This window comes from Pantherophis guttatus, chromosome 1 (assembly GCF_059756535.1).
Source record: "Pantherophis guttatus breed Tessera chromosome 1, ASM5975653v1, whole genome shotgun sequence".
NCBI lineage: Eukaryota > Metazoa > Chordata > Lepidosauria > Squamata > Colubridae > Pantherophis > Pantherophis guttatus.
This window is the reverse complement of record NC_142063.1, coordinates 224,739,744-224,763,334: the sequence shown is the minus strand read 5'-3', so window position 1 is coordinate 224,763,334 and position 23,591 is coordinate 224,739,744. Positions and strand designations below refer to the sequence as shown.

Here is a 23,591-nt window from a genome sequence, read left to right as displayed (position 1 = left end):
ACCTTTAAAATTTATACAATTTATAAAGAAAGGGTATTTTTATCTGAAAAGGATGGGAACTTCAGTTTTTCACAGGAAGCCATTTGCAAAATTCTGATAAAGTAATTACACAATGAAATTTAAGATAAATTGGGCATTAAAATTAATAAATTAGGAAGATTAATACACAAGGAATCCTGGATGTGCACTAATTTGTACTGCAGAGGTATTATGTTCTGATTATAGGATCTGAATTTTCCTCTTTCCAAAAAGATTAACTGTACTCTTTAAACATATCCTTTGCCTGCAAGATTCATTTCTTTCTAATTGCCTCTGAAAAAGAAGTAACAAATATATATGTCCCAGATGTACATATTTTACCATTATTTTGTAGCTGGAATCATTTTTTGTACTTAATTAGGAAAAAAAATAGAAGCCACTTAAGAATCTATACTGAAACAATTACTCCCCCCCCCTTTTTTTTTTCCTGAGGAGGAGCTTATTTACAACAAAGTGTACAATCCAGAATATTTTTTATTGTTGATCTTTAAGGCTGACCTGATTTAAGAGAACAGAAGTGAGGGGGGAACCACCAGAGGAAACATTTCTTCATAATGTCTATACTTTGATATTTGAAGACAATTTATTCACCAGCTAGAAGCCAGTGGTAACATGCCAATTGCATACTAATGCCTGTTGCTGTTTTTGTGCTTGGTTCACAACGTTTCACTCTCTGGTTTACTTCAGTTGGCTAATCCAATCTAAAGTTTTTGAGCTTCTGTGACTCCTGTTGTGATTTACCCAAGCTTTTTTTTTGGGCTTTGTTAAGCTTCACTACAATCAGTTAAATGTTTGTATTGAGGGGTTGTCACTGATTAGACTTCAATTTCAGCCACAAGAAATCTAGATCATAAGCCTGAGTCCATCAGACCATACTTCTCTGTGTAACTGTTTGTAGGGAGGGTGTGCAATTGTCTGTCTCATGGATCAGTAAAACAGCTATCACACAAGTATATCTTCTTGAGAAGGATTAGATTTATCTCATTGGAAAGGAGAAGAGATCGGAGGAGTATTGAAGGAAGGGAAGGGAAGCATGACAGAAATAATTGCACAAAGAAGCAATTAAGTGTGACATAGACACTACATCCACTACATATGTAGTTATCATATGCAGTTTGATTAGAAGCCATGGCTTACCTTTAACCTGGGCAAAATAGTGGTAAATCTTCTAATGGATCTGTGTACAGGTAGTCCTCGACTTACAACAGTTCACTTACTGACAGTTCAAAGTTACAAAGGCATTGAGAAAAGTGACCTATGACCAATTTTCACACTTAGGACCATTGCAGCATCCTCATGGTTATGTGATCAAAATCCAGACGCTTGGCAATTGGTTCATATTTATGATGGTCACAGTGTCCTCGGGGCCTGGGATCCCCTTTTGCGACCTTCTGACAAGCAAAGTCAATGGAGAAGCCAGATTCACTTACCAGTCATGTTACTAAATGCAGTGATTCACTTAACAACTGTGGCAAGAAAGATCGTAAAAATGGAGTAAAACTCACTTAACAACTGTCTTAATTTTGGGTCACAAGTCAAGGACTACCTGCAATTCCCAAAGTCTCAGCTGCCTTGAGGTCAAAGGCAGAACATCCTCGGGAACGAACATGCTGGTCAGGGGAATTAGAGCACAGGTGAAATCCAGCAGGTTCTAACAGGTTCTGGAGAACTGGTAGCGGAAATTTTGAGCAGTTCAGAGAACCGGTAGCAGAAATTTTGAGTAGGCAAATACCACCTCTGGCTAGCACCAGAGTGGAGTGGGAATGGAGATTTTGCAATATCCTTCCCCCAGGAATGGGGTGGGAATGGAGATTTTGCAGTATCTTTCCCCTGCCATGCCCACCAAGCCATGCCCACCAAGCCATACAAGGCCCACCAAGTCACGCCCACAGAACCAGTAGTAAAAAAAATTGGATTTCACCATTGAATTAGAGGCATTAATCTGTCTGAGTAAACATGGTTACTAGATGAAAGAGGCTGATGCAGTTTAGCTCTTTCCTCTGATGGAAAAAAGCCTCTGTACTTGTTCAGCAGACTTTGTTAAAGCCTTTTTAAGTATCTGAATCAAGTAGGGCATTTGGTTCTATCTGGTTTTGGTGCTTCACTTTGAATAGGTCCTTATGATTATGGTATGTTTTGGCAAATCAGTTGCTCTGAATAGCTTTACGGCACTCAGTTCTGTATTATAGAACGTGAGTTACGTGACGCTTTTGTTTCGCTATGAAAGAATCAGAGACAAGAACCATCTTCTGGCTTGTTGAACTAGCTCCCAGCATCTGATATTAGGATCTCTCTCTTTACAGCTCCTTTTATTTCTCTGCCAAAATCCAGACATCAGTTCTATTAGATTTGGAAAAGCTTCCTCAAAATTAGGCTTTTCATTGTGGCCCAATAGGGTTTACTAAATAATAGATCCTTAGTTGCGCACTAAACATCCAAAAATATCAAAAATCCATGTAAATATTTATGTTTTTCCCTGACATAACTTCTTATGAGCTAGAGAGGCAGGGTAATAATTACAAATAATAAAGTAAATAGGCCACATGCTTAAATGTCCCAAGCCGATCTTCAATGCACTCTGAATTTGTATTAAGTCACACAATGCTAAATGGAAAAATGCTTGCAGCTGTTTTCAGGGATTCTGCTCTTCTTGACAATCATCCTGGAAAAATTTATGCATATCTTACAATCAGAAATACAGACTAGCTCCACATTGGATTACCTTAATGCCAAATAGAGTGCGTATTTTGCCCCAATCTCCCATAGATCTCTTATGATTTCAAAAACTCCTCCTGAGGGCAGGGTTTTGAGGGGGATTATTGGTTATTTAGCATTTATTTATTTAGACATAAATCTGTAACCCAGATAGCTTAAATCCATAACCCAGATAGGCTAATAACTAATTTACAAACACAATATACTGTAAAAAAAAAAAAAAGAGCACCCATAATCAGAGCCCTGGTGGCTCAGTGGTTAATATTGCAGGCTATCTCTGCCCACTGTCAGGAGTTCAATTCTGACAGGGTCAAGCTTGACTCAGCCTTCCATCCTTCTGAGGTTGGTAAAATGGGGACCCAGATTGCTGGGAGCAACAGGCTGATTCTGTAAACTGCTTACAGAGGGCTGTAAAGCACTATGAAGTGGTATATAAGTCTAAGGGCTATTGCTATAATTAGGCAAAGCTAAAATAATCTAAATCAAACAAAACTGAGGCTCCTTATAACAATTCACAAAACAGACTCATTTATATATCCCAGCTCTAATGCCTAGGGGAAATAAAGTAACAGGTCTTAATGGCCTGTTGAGTGGGCAAGTATATTGGCTTTCCAAATCTTAGTTGAGTATAACAGTCAGCAAACATCTGTTCCTTTTCCCGAATAAAGTAGAAATTATTTTCCCAGTAGAAAACTGTATATCATAGAAAATTACATTAGAATATGAGTAGTTAGAAAATTCAGACAATTTCAACGCTCTTTCATCTGAAGTCTAACCAACCTTCCTTGGTGATGAGCACATCTGCATTTTAATTGAACTTTGTATCGTGTATATATGCCAGAGCATGTAAAAATAGCTAATGACTTCTCAGGCTATTTTAGAATGGATTTAACCGTAGCAGATTTTTTTTTAAAAAAAAATTCATCTGAGCTGACTTCCTAGTAGATCAACTTATAGAGAAAGAGAAAGGCCAATTTATTAAAGGCTCTCACAGGGGACTTTGGAAAGTCAGGGTTAGTCCAGTGGTGGGTTGCTCCCAGTTTGCACCAGTTCGCAACAGCCGGTAGTAAAAATTTCTAGTAGTTCGGAGAACTGGTAATAACATTGGCTGGCCACGCCCCCAAACTGGTCCCAGGCCCGGTCGCCGCTCACTTACTCCACCCACCTCATCAGAGGCTTTTTTTTTTTTACTTTTAAAAGCATTTTTACTACAACCTCTTTGGTTGAAAAAAATGCTTTTAAAAGTAAAAAAAAAAGCCTCTGATGATTGTGCGGCTCAGCTGGGATCGTCAGAGGCTTCTGAAAGCATTTTTTCTGCAACCTCTTCAGCTGAAGAGGTAGAAAAAAAATGCCTTTAAAAGCCTCTGGCAATCCCAGCTGAGTTGCCTGATCGTTAGAGGCTCCTGAAAGCATTTTTTTCTGCAACCTCTTAAGGTTGTAGAAAAGATGTTTTTTTTAAAAAAAAAAAGTTGGCCACACCCACCCAGTCACATTACCCCCCCACCAAGCCATGCCCACAAAATAAGCCACGCCCACAGAACCGGTAGTAAAAAAATTTAGAACCCACCCCTGGGTTAGTCCTATATTTAGGCAAAGATTCAGTAACTGATTGTAGCATATGTTGGAAGCCTGATAGCAGGAGGTTACAACCATGCTCCACATCTTCTCCTGATCCTCATAAACCATCCTGCTGTCCTCTCACCAGTCTCACAAAATCCAACTGTCTAATTGGCTTCTATGCATGAAACGCAAGACGTATTGTGCTATCCCGCAGGTGATAAATATTTTGGACTGGCTCTGTACAAAGCAATTTAGGTCTTGCTTGATTTAACTTTTTTCCCCTTACCGTTATTAAACCATCACTTACTATTATCATTATTACAGCTGGACCATAGGGTGGGCATAACAGTATTTGCAAAATCAGTTTTAGCTTTATGTCATGACTCGTGGCATGAATTCCTACGCATTTGTTGAGCGGATATTGTATTACACTGCAGAAAAAAGCTCATTTGATTATTACAGTCAAAACACCTGGCAGGCAATCTAGTGATATCTGTTTTTAAATCTGTAAATTATCTGATAGAACACATTATATATGTTTGTTTTGGATAAAAACAAAGACAATTTAATCAGACAGTGAATGTATCAAACAAAAAAGCTATTTTCTCATACTAAACTAAGTATGAGATTCAATATGAATTCAAATATGAATTCAAAATGTTTTTTCACCCTCAGAGTCTGTTCATGTTTTAGACTTCAAACTAATATTGAGACCAGAAAAATCTCAGACAGTGATTAAAGGACACAGCTCTTAATAAGTTTCATTAAAGATACTAGAAAATCCATTTCTAGAAAGAAATACAACCCAAACTGTAAGACTTAAGCCATATATATAGTAGATCCAAAGTTCAAATCTTACATCTTCTTCATCCATGGGTCAAAATGGGCTGAGGGCCAATTTTTGGGGGACAAGAGCAGTGGTTTTATTTACTTATTTTATTAGTTGCTATTATTTGCTATTCATTGGTCTATAGTAATACATAATAAAATAATAAAAAAGTATGTAAAGAGATTCAAGGACTTGCCTTATAACTCCTTATCTGATTAAAAAAAACATGAGAAATTCTGCTCTTTTTTAAATAAGAGTTTTTGTCACCCAATCAGTATAATTCAGACTCTTGGAACATAGCTAAATGTTGTTATACTGCCTATACATCAAACTTTTATTGTTTAAAGGTTGCCCAACTCTGGAGGATTCTAGGGGTCTTAAATTAAAAAAAAACAGGGGTTGTTTAAATAATACGTTTCAGAAGATATAGTATAAATGACAATAAAACAACCTAGTACAGGGGCTCAGTCACCTGTCTGCCCCAAGCCTGGGAGACAAGCCAAATTTTCAATAACTTTCTGAATGCACAAGCTGGCATCTGTTCATTGTTATTGTATATTTTTTTAAAAAATCATTTCTGCCAAGGGATTTGGAATAGTATTTTAAATCAAGTAATTATGAATTAGATTCAGGCAGCACCTTCCAAGAATGGAGTTGGATTTTTTTTTCTGACAGAAAACTTTTATCCAGGAGAAATATATAGTAATGCACCATTAAAATTTTGCATTGATTTCGTGACCTGAGGATTTTGTGGTTGAGTACACACATCGGCTAAACTATGATTATTAAATTAACTACAGGTGACTGAGTCTCCCATTACCACACATGGGATGTTGTATTAATGGGAGCAACGTATAGGGTCTGTTCCCTCTTCGTGCTGATTTCTTTCAAATCAGCTATGAAAAATAACATTTTAGGGACAACAGTTCAAAGTCAACTGAGAAGCTGTACGCTTTGGATATGTCTAATAGTTATATCTACCTCATTAGTTGAACACTTAATTATTGTTTTGTATGCCATGAAATACTTAATAAATACCCACGAAGAGCAGTTTCTGGTTAAAAATAGGGTCAATATTGCTAGATTCAACAGAAAAGAAACATGGATCCCTTCTGAACTTATTCAGAATTCTATTTCAGATATAGTACCTTGGATTGTGCTTAAATGGCTGAAAAACCTGCAAATTTTGCATGGCTCATCAGAGATACATTATCATTCAAAAAGCTTGTTACATATGAAGTCTACCAGAACAACTTAACATAATTAGATGTAAAGTGGCAGCATCGCTCTGGGCAAATATTTCTCTCTTGTTCTCCTTTCTTTACAACAATAGTGGTTAGTCCTGAGTTCATAATGAGGAAGCCTGCTTTTGAATCCTTTCTTTGTTTTGTTTGAGTCATGTGTTGCCTCATCCATGAACAAAATAATCAAGAAATTTCAACGTGAGGCCTTCTGTAAGGCTACCTAACATATTTACATTCTATAGAAAAGATTTGGCAATCTTTGGATTTGTACCTCAATTTATTTTCTGCTACTCAAGCTCTTGTTGACTGGGACTGAAGCAAAATCATGTAAATATATATATTTTTTAATTTGATTTATATGCTGCCCTTCTCCGGAGTCTCAGGGCGGCTTACAATGCGTTAAGCAATAAGCAAATATTAATTATCCCTAAGTATTCCATAAATCACAATATTGTTTGGATTGCCTCCTTTCATAGAAAGAACACTGAGTGGGCTTACCAACACTTACCCATTAAGTAAATCTATTAGAAAGCTCATTAGAAATCTCTCTGCTCTCATTGCAGGAAAAACCCTTGCAAACGTCCTGCTACATCATCAGGTCACTCATCTGGAGCGGTGCCTGCTGCCAGAGTCACAGTGCAGCTTCTGCAAAGATTGTGGGACTATTGACATGATCTTTGCTACACACCAGTTTCAGAAATGTCAGGAGCAGAACTGTAATGTTTGCTTTTATTGATCTCCCAGTGGTGCTTTTTCCAAAAGGCAATTGGAGGTTTTTTTCCCCTTTGAAAATGTTTCATTTCTCATCCAAGAAACTTCTTCAGTTCTAACTTAATTCAGTAGTTAGAACAATAGTTAATTGACTAGTGCAGCAACTGCAGTGCCTACACGTGTCTGTTGAACAAGTGTTGGTACATTCTGTGCCCAAATTAGCATGATTACTCATCTTCGGGCAGACCACATCTAGTCTTAAGATAATATTAAAAAATAAAACAAAGTCTTCATCAACAATGATAAATGAGCAACAGTTGAACTCTGTCAGTGAAGAAAACAAAAATGATGCATTCTGGAGTTGGTCTGAATAAAGCTGTTATTCTGTAGAATCAAAACTCTCCCATTCCCATGAAATGACCACAGAACAGAGGTAAACTGACCATCCCTGGAGCTGACATACTGTAGTTTATTCTCTTTGTGCTAGGAGTAAAAAATTTAAAAATAAGGAACAACAAAACATGCTACATGAAAAAACACACCCACCCCGGGCATCTCACAACTCGAGAAATGCAACTCCATATTTCTTCCATGAGAATGTCACTTATGGCACGTATTTCTACTGGCAGAATTTTTTCCATCAACAAAACTGGGAAGCAGAAATTCCTGTTCACCTCTAACATCTCATGCATCTAAAAGATCTGCTCTGGAATATCCTCAAACCTCCTCCTCAAGCTTTGAGGGAAAGCAAAGAGAAATTTCTATCATATAAGCAGAAATTTGCTTTTACTACAGAAGAGCCTTGGGCATAAAGCATATTCTTTTTACATATCCTAGTGAATGAATATAATTGATGGATCCGGAGCTATGAAGGAAATGTCTGAAAAGTCTACTGGTCTTTGAAGAACCTATGCCAAGCCTTTGATTGTAAATAATAATAATAAAAAAAGATTGACTACCTCAACATGTTTCTTTGTCCAATGCGCAGGAAAATATACAAATATAAATAATGCCTAAATATTCATTTGATGTTTTTTCCTTAGTAGAGGAAAGTGACTAGTTTTTAAATAGCACTTCTATTGGAAGAAATTATCAGTGTGTCTCTTTGTTTTTTTCTTCAAGGCCTGAAAGGTTGGCAGTTGTCCCCACACCTGCAAAATGCCAAAGCAATTGATTTGTGATGCTAGAGATAAATCTCCCATTATATGGGAAACAGCAAGAGAAATCCTTCACGGGTTCTTCCAAGGAAATGGTCTCTTTCCTTACAGAACATTTTCTAGCAGAACATTTAGTGTAGAATTTTTATTTCACATAAAAGTTTAAAGAAATCTACTTGAGGTAAACATGTCCTAGATTCGAGCTCAGCTTCTGATTATTATATTGATATATCTTGGCAGTTATACAGATAGCACGGAGTTAGAATATGGGGGAAATATAAACCAGGTTTTTTTGTCTAAGCACCTGCAACACAAGATTAGGATAATACCAAGATGCCAAGGCTTGCATATTTCATAAGCTTTGGTTGAGTTCCCCTTATTGTAGTGTGTATCCAATACCACAGTCAAAATATTTTTTCTCCCATAGTGGTCGACTTTCTAGAGAAGAATGATTTTTCTCATATCTTCCACATTATTGGGGCAGGATGGTGGCTCAGTGGTTAAGATACTAGGCTTGTCAGATGGAAAGCTAGCAGCCCAGGTTCGACACCCAAGCATCATGTGATGGGGTGAGTTCCCGTCCTCATCGCAGCTCCTGCCAACCTAGCAGTTTGAAAGTATGCAAGTGCAAGTAAATAAATAGGTACCACTTCAGTGGGAAGGTAACAGCACTCTGTGACATCATGATGGCCACATGATCATGGAAACAGACAGTGCTAACTTAATGGCCTTGAAATGAGCACTGTCCCCTACACTGCCCCCTACTATTCCGCTAGTTGGCAACAACTAGCAGAGTAAAATCTGCAAGGACTCCTTTTTTAAAAACATGTTATTACATTTTAGTTTTGATAAATGCTTTTAGATATTGCAACAAATGCTGCTATTTTTAAAGTTTTTATCTGGCTATTTTACTAATAATTGTTTCTAGTTTGATACTTCTTTTTTTACTAAAATATTCTGGGCACAATTCTGTTTGATGAACAGTGGTACATAAAGCAAACAAAATAAATAGCACTTTAGGATATATTTTATAGTTCATCACATCAATTACTCTGGTGAAAGAAATCTGAATTGATCTTTTTTTTTCTTTTTTTTAGAAATGGGCTTTTTTTTTTTTTGCATTGTGAAAATTTCAACACTCTGTGAGGCATTAGCCATTCTATGCTTTATTGATTAAAATCTGTTGCAGATGTTAATTATGCTAGTTTTCATTATTCACACAAAGTGCTTTTCAGATCGTGAAGTAATTTATACAAGAATTTTGTTGTTTCTCACGGGGCCTCATTTTGCTGAAAGTCTGCCTAGATTATGACCTTTGGTTTGCAATTTACAAATGTTAAATCAATGCAAAGTGATTTCTAAAAATACTCTTCTCCACAGGAAGAAGAACTAAGAAAAAGTGAAGAAGCCAAATATGCACACTTGAGTGATGAACTACATGTATTAATTGAAGTGTTTGCCCCTCCTGGAGAAGCTTATTCACGGATGAGTCATGCCCTGGAAGAAATTAAAAAATTTCTTGTTCCGGTAAGTTGTTTGCAGACTAGAGCTATTACAAATGTACAGTACATGGCAATCACTCTATTGCATTAAACATAGTACTTGAAAATCATCATCATTAATAGATGTTGGTTCCTCTTCCGGTACTATCCTTATCACCAGTTGAAGAAAATATCAACCCTTGATTATTCTGCACTTGAAATATATTTTTGGAAATTGCCAAATGAGTTAACTGTTGCTTATTAATTGTTGCGTGTTGTTCTTTCTTTTGATATCCAAGAAATAAATCCAAACTGCCAGGTGTAAAAGATGAGGCCCAAATGTGAGGCCCAATTAATCCAATGAATTCCTGCTCATGCCTATGCACAGGAATCTTTCTCAGCTCACGGTTAGCACCTGCTTCGAGTTAGATAAAGAAAGGAGTCCCTGTGGGTTTTATTCCACTGTAGATTTTATTTTACTAGTCCAACTATAGGGGGCAGCATTCCTCTCCAATTCTGAGTTAGATAAGGGTCAACAGAATTTCGGGGGGGGGGGTTGGATGTAGTCTGTTTGTGGCTATGTAGGGATTCTAGGCTGATTCCTCTTTTTTAACTCTGCTCTCTGGTTCTGCCAATTCTTGTCCTACACAAACAGGGAAAAGATGTTAGGCATGATTGAGACTGCTATTACAGATAAAGATAACAGGGAACATGAATCTAGAGTTAGAGAACAAGATACAGGTAAGGTTAATCATAAAAAAAAAACCTGCTAAAAAACCCACCAGAATACATCCCAAGTTTCTTTGCATTATCAAGGAAATGAAATACAATTAGTCAGTCCAAGGAGAAATGCTTCTGCCCAATTACCTCAGCAAACGTTTTTCAAATTGTAGTCTGTGGAACTTTATGGTTCTTCAAAAACTTGAAGGGGTTTTGTGAGAGACTAAGGGCAGGAAAAAAAAAGTTTACTGGAATGAAACCAAGGGCGTTCGCAGTCATTTTTATTTGCTATTTATTAGGGCAGTGCAGTGCTTCAGATTTGATTCCAAAAAGGTGTTGGACAATACAATGCATCTTTGAAACATCCATATCTTTTCCAGAAGTCCCATGCAGTCTGCAATGGGAAAAATGTGGCAGCTTTAAAGAACTTATGACTATTTTCATATTCTGAAATATCTGTTTAAGATGAGTTTATAAATTGGGGCACATTTGGCTAGTATATGATACATATACAGGTAGCCTTTGACTTACGACCACAATTGAGCCCAAAATTTATGTTGCTAAGTGAGACATTTGTTAAGTGAGTTTTGCCCCATTTTACAACCTTTCTTGCCACAGTTGTTAAGTGAATCATTGCAGTTGTTAAGTTAGTAGCATGGTTAAGTGAATCTGGCTTCCCCGTTGATTTTGTTTGTCAGAAGGTCTCAAAAGGGGATAACATGACCCCAGGACACTGCAACTGTCATAAATATGAACCACTGGCCAAGCATCTGAATTTTGATCACATGACCATGGGGATGCTGCAACAGTCATAACTGTGAAAAATGCTCATAGGTCACTTTTCTCAGTGATGCTCTAACTTTGAACACTCTCTAAATGAATTGTTGTAAGTCAGAGACTACCTGTGGTATACTATTACTATATAGTATATCAGTGATATAACTAATACATTCCTCTGCCCTTATTCCTTATTGTCCTTATTGGTATAATCGAAATACTGCAACATGTATAAGATATGCTGCTACTGAAACATGCATATCCAACAGGAGCTAAATGGCAGAGATCCTCAGGGCATACAAAAAGTTAAATTAATGAGTCAGGGGAGCAAAAGGCATTTTCAAAGATGACAAAAAAGAAATGAAAGATGTAAAAATTCCATAATAAACCTCAGAATTCAGAATGTAGACATTTATTAGAGCCGGAAAAGCCTTAATATTTAGTGTATATGGATATTAGATACATAAACAGACAGAGTTATTAAACACACAGAGAGGATGCTGATTGGCACACCAATACTTGTGTCTGTCATATTGTTGTGACCGACCATCCATTGTCAGGAACAAACCAAAAAAGTATATATTCAACGAATCATTATATGATTTTATTTTGCTTTGTTTTTTGCTCACATTTCTTCACCCATCCAGTTCGACTTTCTATGGCTGAGTAATTCTCCAATTACTAACCATCACCTTCACATTGAGAAAGACACACTACTAAACGTTTCTGATGGTTTGTCTCTTTGCTGTGTTCGATCAACATTTACTCTACAATAGCCTGTCCACTGGCTAGGTTTTCTATGCCTAGGTTTAATATGTTTCTGAAAATTTAACTGTCAATCAGTGGGCAGCCATTTTCTCTCAAGGACGTAACTATGAAATAATACTAACAAGAGGATGAATATGTGATAAACAAGTAGAGATTTACTAAAAAGAGATGAGAGAGTGTTTGTTTGGCAATGTTTATAGCATGCCTATCTCAAAAGACTTTAGGCAAGTTAAAAGGTAAAGGCAAAGGTTCCCCTTGCACATATGTGCTAGTTGTTCCTGACTCTAGGGGACGGTGCTCATCTCCATTTCAAAACTGAAGAGCCAAGGCAGTCCAAAGACGTCTCCGTGGTCATGTGATAACCACCCTTGTGATCTCTCTCACACACACACTAAACCACTGTCTCTCTTCCACACCAGTCCTGTGAAGAACCAGGAGAGGATCGAAGAGGAAATCCTCACCCTCCCCTTGACTTTGGTTAAATACAAAGAGGAAAAACCAAACAACCAAAATTTAGGGACTGGGTAGCTCAGCCAAGGTGAGGTAGGGATGGGAGAGCCAGAAGGCCACTAGTTGACTTCAGGAATGAAACAAAAATGACTTCATTAAAGATGCAAAAAGAAAATTAGGTTCCATACATCAAACCATGGTTAGACAGAGATAAAAATAGCCAAAAATAGTACAATTCTAGCTCCTGCTGCAAGATTGAATGTCCAAGCTGATTGAAGGCCACCCTCTGCTCATCTAGGACTCCACAAGACACCCAAAACTCTTCCCACCAAAATCCTAACAGAATCTCACATAATGTTCTGTCCTAACAGAGCAGCTGAAAGTGTACACAAATGGCAACCGAATTGCATATTGTATCTTGCATGGTCAAAAACTACATAGGCAGCATAGTGCATTGGCCTGGCTGCTAGATCTTTGACATAGACAAAAATTTGGTTGTCTTCTACTAAAGCTGAAGGCATCAAGCCTCTCAGCTGCTGCCATTTGAGACCATTTCCTCCTCCTGTCTAATTCTAAGGCCATAGCTACTTGTAGTAATGTTTTTTTATTTTAAATCATGAGCTTATAGCATGGTTCATTTCTAAACAATGGTCTGTTCTATTGGACAAAAATGATCCATGCCTTTTTCCTAACTTTTAAAATTGTGTCTTAATCTTTAGGGTTTTTACAGCCTATGATTTGTGTTTTGTTGGTTACAGTTATGATTATGATGCACATTATAGAGCACTGAAAAAATAATAAATAGGATATTTTTTAAAAAAAAATTATAATAATTAAATTTCTGAACAGCTGGTGTGAGGTTTAAGATTTTGCTTTACTGCAGGCGTAACAGCTATGTTTGTAGATTTATTCCTTACTCCTTTGTTTCAGTTTTATAATAATCTCAGATTTATAATATAAACAACAAAGTTGTTATTAACTGGCTTGTTAAAAACTATGCCAATGGTTCATTCTGCACAAATGTGTAGTAAAGAATTTGTCTTTTATTTCCCATTTTACGACGTGACTTTAATTTGTTTTATGAGGTTTTGTTGTTTATAAAAATAGCATTTATTGCAATAGCAAATGCCACATATAATAGCTTATGTACCACATAGATGAAAGTCACTATTCAGCAAACTATTGTGCAACACCTTCTGAAAAGCACATGTCAGACAACAAAACCCCAAGAGATCTCCCTTTAGGGAAGGGCAAAAATTAATTTTGTCCACATATTTAAGTGAAGAGATTTAATTTGTACAATTCCCAAACTAATATGTGGATCAAAAGAGAGCTCTCCTTTGGATGTTCCACTTCTCCAAATATTTCAACGCACTGCTGCACACAATAATTATATGTCCATATGTCTACATTCCGATACAAAATGTGCATAGCAGTGAAAAATTCATACAAAATTAGGCAAGAGCTGGTATGTTACAAAGTTAAAGTGTATATATAAAAGTTATTGAGTGACTTTGCCACAGACAGGATTATGGGGAAGAAAATGGGAAGAGGAAATATACCATGTATGCTTTCCTCCCTGAGGAAAAGCAAGATAATAAATCTAAATCTGTACCATGAGCAGGAGCTGAAGTCAAATATGTTATATTTTTTTTCCTTGACTGTTATTTCAAGTGTATGAGCTGCAACCGATTATGAAAAGTTCTTTGCAGATTACATGATATTAGACCTCAAATCTTTAATAGTGCTTGGTTTAAAAATACTGTAGCAACACCTCTATTCCTAGGATGGTTTTATTCAGAAGATAATTGCTATTTATAAAATGCTTCCTCCATGACGTTTTTAGATGCCATTTGTCTGCTAATCTAAAAAAACAGAAGCAGTTACTATAAGGAGGAGGTAAAAAGGCACCATGGCATCACTTGTGTTCTGAAGACCTGTAAAAATAGTGTTTTAGCATAATGTTTCAGTAATTTAAGGAGATGAGACTGGCTTGACCTTAAGAACCAGGTGACGGAGTGATTGGTGTTGAGATGGTTTAGTTTAGATGGTTTACTCATAGAGATAGTGAATGATGTTGAACTAACCACCAGGTAAGTACATGAAGGAGGAATAGATGTTTGTGAGAAAGGGGAAGAGCAGAAGTGAAGTGAGAAGTTTTAGGATAAATCAATCTCTAGAAGTGGTAGACACCAGGATAGAAAGAAATGGAGAATAGTGTTGATGTATTTCCTTTTTTAATTTATGCATTAATTTATTGGACTGAAGATTGCTACTCTCTTTTTTGTGTAATGCTCTTTACTTTAAAAAAGAACAACGTGGCTTGTATGCACTATATGAATGCATGACTGGAGTTTTCTGAAATTTTTCCCAGGTTGTTTAGAAGTTCAGCATTAGGGAAAGTGAGAAGATGTTAAAAGGAAAAAAAAAATGGTGTATCTCATTCCTGACCCATCATAAGATGTAGACCGCAATTGAATTCAGATGATGAAAAGCATGTGTTTTGGTATGAGTCCCATGACTTTTTAAAGCAGATATTGCTAAGCCTCCGTTGCAGCATGTACAAAGACATTGCCTTCAGCTTAACAACAAAAGCCCCCTGGAACAGCTGGTCTTTTGTTTCTGTTTTTATATTTTTGGCTACCTTCTTCGCAGGAAGTATTGGTTCTTTATGTTCAAGATAAACAAGACAAACACTCCTCCTATAGTAGGATTTGGAGTGAAGGCTTATTTACAATCTTGTATATTGCAGATGATGATTAAGAAACTGCTCAAGAAGGACACCACTACTGGTGTAGTTAAATAATTTTACAATTTGGAACAAGGATCTTGGCAGGGAAGGGAAGCCTATTCAGAAGAAGAAATATTCCAAACAATAACAAATCCTGTAGAAAAAGGAAGAGGAGGACCATCTGCTGTTAGTGTTTTAAGATGTTCCCTGCATGCTTAGAGGAACATTTAAAAAGAGAGTTCTCAGAAGGCTCCCAAGAATGCCATAGAAAGTCTAGAAGATGCTGGCCAGAGTCACTTGTTTTGTGAGACGGGCAGCTATATAAATTTGAGAAGTAAATACACAAATAAGAACTGATGGCTCATCAAACAAATCCCACTTGAGGCATAAATGACAATACTTAAATTATCCTACTTCTGACACATTATGGGAAGACTCGGCTCTCTTGAATAGACTCTAATGTTGAGAAATGTAAAAGGAAAGATAAGAAGACGATGACCTGTGGATGGTCTACACCGTAATGTAGTACACCATTGAGAGTTTTGAAAGAACAAGTTAGGGATACATCGTCTTGGATACAATTTATCTATGTAGTCACCAGGTCTCAAAAATGCCTTAGGCATGACTGGCCAACTGAGTGACCTTGGGCCAGTCACTCTGTCTCAGTTCATCTTCCCTCACAGGGTTGTTGTGATGGGGAACATAGGAGGAGGGAGGAGCCTTAAGTATGTTCACCAACTTGTGTTATTTGCAAAAATAATAAAGGAGGGATAAAAAATATTCAATTTTAAAAATCTGACATATAGGTGGAACATTCACCTGCAGAATGTAATCAAGGCTTCCTACGCATTATGCATGAGGACAAGTTATGTGTAGCACTATGCATGGTTCATATAAGATTGCTAAAAGTTAGCACATGTTTCAGTTGTGTTATATAATTGTCCATACAAAACATTTATGCGTTGAAAGCTTTCAACCTGAAGAGGAATTATTGTTTCTCTCAGCCTGCAGAGTTTGCAGGATCCACTTGTTTTACATTACTCTCACCTAGATGTTATGGGCATGCCACCAATGCATGATAAAACAAGGGTTTTATTGACAAGCTGGCTGATAGCTAAATGAAAGAAGTTCTTCCTGGGACATGTTGCTGCTGAAATCAGAAATGAGCCTCATCAAGATAACAAAAACAAAACAAAAAAATCACTAATGAAATTTTTGAGGGGATTTGTATCATTTTTGTAGGAATGTTTGTTTATATCTCTCTTTAAAGTTATAAAGAGGGCTTATACACGCCACTTCAAATATTGTAGGATGTTGGGATTGTGTGTATCCATGTGTGACCTATTCAGATTTATGATATTAATGGTAGTCCAGATTTCTATGAATCTTCAGGTCACTCTCTGAAGATAATGTAAAAATCCCTCACTGAAAGAAGATCTTTTTCTGGGACTTCTGGCAGGCCAGTATCGAACAGGTCATAGTCCTAGTTTCCTTTCATTATGCTGATGAATCATAGATCATAAGTTCTGCCTGGAGACATGTGAGTGAAAAGGCAGAAGAAAATGAAACTCAGGAGATCTTAATATCCAGACAGCCTACAGATGTCTTCTGTAGCTTGGAAGAGACAAAAACAACCGTGTATTACACATCTGCAGATCTAATTCTGAGATAGGCCATATATCGGCTTTTGCAACTTCCATTGCCCAAACATTATCTCAATGAAATCATTCACATTTAACAGCTTGAGTACCGAAGGCATCTTGGATGGCACTGCTTCCAGACTCTGTACTTCAGTGTTTGGCTTTTGAGGAAAGTGTTTATTTCAAAGGTTTAGGAGAACAATATGCAACGAAGTGATAGCCTGAAAGTCACCGAAGGTAGGTTAAGAGCAGTGTAGTGCAGTGTAGTTAAGGGCAGTGATAATATGAGCCTCATAATTTTGTTTTCTGCTCTCACAAATCTGATACAGTATTTTGCTGCAGCTTTTTGGATATGTGGCTGCAGTGCAGGTTATAAAACTGTTTGGGTGCCTCTAATGTTGTTTCCTACCTGCAGAAGAATTTAGACTTAATGGGTTCCATCTGTTCTTGAATCTCCGAGGATTGTATCAGTTTGTTTAAAGGCAGCCTGGGTTTCACAGAGCTAATTGCTTATCCCAAGAAGCTTATTTCTTTCCTGATTAGAAACCTTGCTATTTTCATTTCAACATGCTAGCTTTAACAGTGCTGGTGGCCATTGCTAGCACAGTTTTGTCCTTTTTTCTTGAAATAACTCCATGTCATGCCTAAATACCCAAAATAGGGCTGTGTTTGCACAAAATGTTAAGTTGACCGAATTAGCCTATTTTCTGGATTTACACAATACATCAAATTGATGGCTGATCAGCTGGGCTGGATTCGCTCACCTCTGTAATCTTGAAAAACACTGTAAGAATAAAATTGTGCTTGGCATGACATGCAAACAGAATTCCTAATTATGTGTAGTTAAGTATGCCATGAGTTATTTAAAGAGGACAATGATTAGTGCACAAGTAAACCATAAACATAAACCACACTGACTAATATCATGTAACACTCTAAACCAAAAATTAAATAAATCACATTGTGCTTTAGTTTGCATTCTAAATTTATCAACATGCTGCATGTATTTCCTAGTTGAAGGGAGAAGGGCAACAGTGTGTTGACTTGCAAATTGGCCACTTAGTTTACATAGGATAGCATGAATGTGCTTGCAATTAAATTAAGCTTTGGTTGACCTTGTGGTATAGTGCCCCAAATGTGTACCAACTGCCTTTATCTGCTGCATATTTCACTGATATGACTAAGACTGGCAACCTAGTCTGAATCTTCCTTTAATTATTAAAAAGAGCTGCATGCGAGCCTTGAATAACCAAGTCCATGCGGGCCAGTGGCGATCCATAGTTATGGGCCCATCGAGTGACAGCTCTGGCATTAACAGTCCAAACATATCATCCTCATATCAAGTATTAAATAGGATATGAAAATTTCCTTTTTAAAAAAACAAAAAATGTTATCGTTGTAAAATGCTACGAAGCCTATGCCAAAGGGAAACATATTGCATCATTTTTTATTTATAGAAAGGATCGCCTTTTCAAAAATTGGATAAATTACACATGTCTTACAGAACACCAAAAAGCCCAAATTCAATTTTTATATGAAAAAGAAAATGTTAGGAAAACGGTTAATTTCCCAAGTGAAAAGTAAACTTAAAGAAAGAACTTTCAGAAGTTGCTTGGAACAAAAAATACCGACTGAATGTGGCTACTAAGTGCCACGGAATTGTCTGGAGTTCTGTTAATAGAAAAAAATTTGTTCAGTGGAACGAGTAAGTGAAAAAGGTGGTAGAGGAGGGAAAAATGCAAATGCGAGACTGATTATTTAAAAAACACATTCAGGGAAAGCTATTACATAATGTTCATAGAAATAAAGAGATGGTTGGAAAGAATATAGTCCAAGAGATGATAGAACTGATCAAAACTGTGCTGTGTTTTCCCCATCTCTATTTATTTATTTATTTGTTTGTTTGTTTGTTTGTTTGTTTGTTTGTTTGTTTGTCAAGCATATATAAGATAACAGGTAAAAGTATAAACATAATTTGAATACATGAAAAGAGTAAGCGTAAAAAGGAATATTAGGACAAGGACGGTAGGCATGCTGGTGCATTTATGCAGGCCCCTTACAGACCTCTTAGGAATGAGGTGAGGTCAACAGTAGACAGTTTAAGGTTAAAGTTTTAGGGGTTTGAGGAAGAAACCACAGAGTCAGGCAGTACATCCCAGGCATTGCCTTTTTGGCAATGTTGTTACAGTGGGCTTTGGCACTTAGATCTTTAGAAATCTTTATCCCTTCTTTTCCTTCCTGAAAAATAACATTGTCCATCCAAGCTACTATTAGGCTTGACTGGGAACCCTCTTTTCAGCTTTTCTATTTCTTTACTCTTAATTCAAAGATACCAGAATTACTTATAATGACTAAATCTTTGGGGGCTCTCTTCAGAATTATGATTTTGGAAAAAGAGGAAGAAAAGACAAGTAACGAAAAGAAAAGCCAGAAAAGGGGAACGAAAGGTTTCGAACCCATTTCATTGATTTCCAATGTTTGAATTGACTTGACTTGGCTTTTTTTTCATGCGCAATTATTCTTTCCCCACAAATTGCTAGATTGGTCTAGTGATTAAGGCACCAGACTAGAAACTGGGAGATCCTGCGTTCTAGTCCCACTTTAGCCATGAAAACTGGCTTGGTGACTTTGGGCCAATCATCAGGAGACTATGTATTCTAGTCCTGCCTTAGTCATGAAAGTCAGTTGGATGACCTTGGGCCATTTCTCAGCCCAACTCTCCTCACAGGGTTATCATTGTGGGGAAAACAGGAGAAGGAAGGTGTTGGATATATTCACCACTTTGAGTTAGTTATAAAAGTAATAAAGGTGGAAATAAAATAAATAAAAATTAAAATAATAAAATAAAATATTCTTTCCCCTGCAAAAGTAAGGAAATAGTACAGCGAGGACTTCCTTCTTTGTGTGTCACTATTGGTGCTTCCGTCCTCTTCCCTGCTCTCTATTTGAAAATACACAGAAGGAAGGAGGGATGTGAGGTTACTTGTTATGGTTCTGCTTGGGACAGACAGATGAGAGAACCTGCAAAGAGATAACTTTTTCAGTAGAAATATTGGTCCCAGGGAGGGTGGGGAGGAGAGAAAGCAGAGCTTAATAGCTTGAAGTATCTGCATTCTCCTTTATTGAGGGATAAAGGGAAATATTTTTTTCTTTTTTTTCTTTTTGCAATGAAAAAAGTGTGCTTGTCTATAAGAGTGATTGCAATTCTTTCCCTGTTCACTATGATTAGAAATGGAACAATTTTTCACTACCAAATGAATCAGGATCCAGAGTCTTTTCCATTTTGTTTCATTTATTTGGTTTCCATGTAAATCAGCCAGTAGGAATGGACAGTAGACAATGTAAGCAGAATATGATAGGCACCATGTGACCTGCTCTGAACTTCAGAGGCTGATGTATGGGTTGGAAGAAGCCATCTATCAGAATCCATGCTTTTCTAAATGTCATCATGCAGTTCGCTGCTAAAAAGAAACATGCCTACAGTAAATGCATTTTTTAAAAGAAATGTCTGTTTGGAAATTAAATGGATATATGAATTCATCTTTGGAGGGGAAATGCATTCCAGTGATATGCATTTTGAGACTAGGTACAAAATACAAGTTTAAACAGTTACTTAAATGCAAACTTTTGTGCAGTTTTTTTTTTAAATCAGAATGAAGTAGTATAATTTAATTGTTAATTAACTTCTGCACTGACATTCATGGGAAAACAGATTCTTTTCTATAGTAATATGACCTTGATGGTTAGGAGAAAATAGTAACTAACAAATTATACCAACATTTTTCTAGGTTTTACCAGAATATTTTGTAACCTGCCTGTTTTATTCACTATTTGTGAATAAAATAGAGTCCAGAAAGTAGGAACACAAGAGCAAGATATTATCAGCCAAATTGATATGGAAGGTGTTTGTATATTTAAACCAAAGTGGGGAATGCTTCAAGTTATGTCAATTACATAAATAATAGTAGTTAGCTAAGGAATTTAAGATATTACCACAAGATCCATTATACAAACCTACACTGATGATTGTACCTAGTTTGGTAATGAAAAGTCTGCAAGAAAATATTCAAGCTCAAAGAGCACCAAGGATCCACTATACAACCTCCCTAAATTTGTAACAATTATCCGCTTCTATTCTGAGTTATGCTTAAAAAGAGCGTATAGTATGTGAATTGTGACTGGCATTGTCCATCAACAAAGAAAGGAAAATCAAACGGGGATTTGACACTTTTGGATAGCCAAAGGCCATTCATTCATTCATTCATTCATTCATTCATTCATTCATTCATTCATCTATGAGATTTATATTGCTGTTTATTCACACATGGCGACTCCAGGCGACTTACAAGAATGTAAAAACATCATATAAAAACAATAAAACTAATAAAAGAGAGAATTATATAATAAATTAATAAAAATATATAATAAAATAACACCGCATCCCAGTGACAACACATCATGTGATCCATTTAATGGGCTCTATCCTGTTCTGCTTTCCCCAGGCCCACTGGCAGAACCAGATCTATTTTAAATATATTCAGAGCTATGCAAGCAATTAATAGAATATTGTCTGACATGGAAGTTTTCATAAAACCAAACAGTAGATTAAATCAAACTAAGCATTGGCATGTTTTCTTGAATGCCAGAGGGAGAAAATCAAAAGGTTTCTGATCCTATAAGCACATTGTGAAAGGCCTACTTCATGAAAATGCTCTCTTTTTGTGTGTTTTATTCATGATGAGCGTTAAACCCCTCAGAATTAAAACAAAAGCCAAATACACTATATTTCTGTACAGTGAAAGGCACGGGTGTCAAACTCGTGGCATCACGTTCTTGTCATGTGACGTATTGTGACTTTTTCCCCCTTTGCTAAACCGGGGGTGGGCGTGGCCACATCTGGCCCCGCAGGCCGCAAGTTTGACACCTCTGGTGTAAGGCATATGCAGATAGCAGACCATGTTAAAAGTCAAGTATGAATGTTTTTAGTACACAAGATCAAAAACATGGCATCAAATATCAGATAAGTAGGAAGGAAAACCAGTAAGTAATACATGATTTTTCCCATCAAAGGAAAAACATCCTTTTAACTTCCCCAAAACTAATCAATATTATTATTGGCTGGCTTTTCCTCTTTTTGCTGGAGAAATGATACCCATTTTAAGGGAGAAATAATAAGTTTGAAAGATACTTATCCCAACAAGCAACACTGAAAACAATTAAACAATTGTTCTGTTCCCCTTCCCCACACAGGCAAACACACAACCAGGCACGCCTGCCAAGATTTTATTATGCAGTCAGACTAGAAACCCTTGCAGATAAGAGTTTTGGCAGTAAACTGCGAAATGCCTGCCAAGTCAGTTTTCACTCACAGTAAGCAAGAGAGAGTTTATCCTCAGTCCGATTCAGTAGCAAAAAATAATCCACGAAGCAATAGTTCACCAAGGTCCAATCCAAATATTCACAAGCCAGATTTCAGGTAACGCAATGTGACTCTCAGGTTTTTAACTTTGACTGTCACAAAGCCTGAAGAGCAATCACACCCACTTTTATTCCTTGTGAGGTGTGGCTCAGTGACTCAGCTCAATCTCTGGCCCTCCCACGCCTCTTTCGTTGCTGCGCACGCTTCTCTCTCCAACGCTGCCTGGGATCAAGCCAGGATTCATCATCCTTGCTCCCTATCTGTTGTTGTTCCGATATGCTTTCCTCCTGGCATATCCCAGGCTGTTCCTCTTGGCCTTCGGATGGAATCTTAGGCATTGCCAGAGAGGAGAGTCCTGGAGAGGGAGGCCTGATCAGTTCCTCCCCATTACCTTCTGAGTCCTCTTCCTCTGTTAGGACAGGCTCGGGAGTCGGGGTCACAACAACAGTCAAACAAGCTATTGTTGGGAAAAGTTTCCAAGCTGTCAATAAAGTTATTCCTTAAACTCATTCATTGTCTCTGGACTCTGGTTTGTGTAACTTTATTTATACAGAGCCATGTTTTAGAATCACTACCGTGTAAGATTAAACAAATTATAGGCTGGATTCAAAGACCTTTTGGATTCTGATCTAGAATTGATAGGTGGTTTATTTTATAAAGGAATGACATGGTCCTAAACATATTAGTTTGTATATCGGAAAATCACTTAATTGCCTCCAGGCATCCCAATTAAATGGAATTATCATCCCAATTAAGCATCAGTCCTAGTCAGTTAAATCTCATTTGCCTTAATGTTATTCCCTGGGAAATGTCCAAGTTAAATGGATTTCCTAATTTATCACATCCTGGTTAAGTCAAACTTATTTGACATTATTTGTTAGATCTGCTAAAAAAAACCTTCTTGCTGTCTTTCCTCCTTCTTTCTGTACATTTTTATCCAAAGGTTTCACTTCACAATAAGCTTTGAAAAAGAAGAAAAATCTTTTCCATAGAGACTTATATGAGTTAAACCAATTATGTTATTGAAATGCATATACAGTAACCAGTTGTACACCAAACTGTTCATGTGTTATTTGTTAAATGTAATATAAGTCCATACTTTACTGAAATACATGAGCCATTCAAATGACCAAATGAGCTTTTGGGTTTTTTTTAAAAAAGCATCTCACAGTAATCTATTTATCTTGTATTACTGAACAGCAAAGAAAATATTACTGCACATTTAGTGCAAAAGACTGACAAAATCAAAAGCTCTATCTTCCCATTTCAAAAAAGGCAAAAAGGAAATAGTGATTCTTCCCTTCCCTTCCCTTCCCTTCCCTTCCCTTCCCTTCCCCCCAAATGGCAAAA

The 23,591-nt window shown here is 36.9% G+C and overlaps 1 protein-coding gene across 2 annotated transcripts in view; it reads left to right on the top strand.

Moving 5' to 3' along the window:
• Positions 1-23,591, top strand: part of KHDRBS2 (KH RNA binding domain containing, signal transduction associated 2) — a 413,845-nt gene that overhangs the window by 166,422 nt on the left and 223,832 nt on the right. For both annotated transcript variants that reach the window (XR_009621906.2, XM_060689217.2), the window contains exon 4: positions 9,636-9,782. Coding sequence is in view for 1 of the 2 variants with exons in the window: in XM_060689217.2 (XP_060545200.1) it covers positions 9,636-9,782 (147 nt within the window). In the remaining variant the exon portion in view is untranslated. The remainder of the gene's footprint in view (positions 1-9,635; positions 9,783-23,591) is intronic.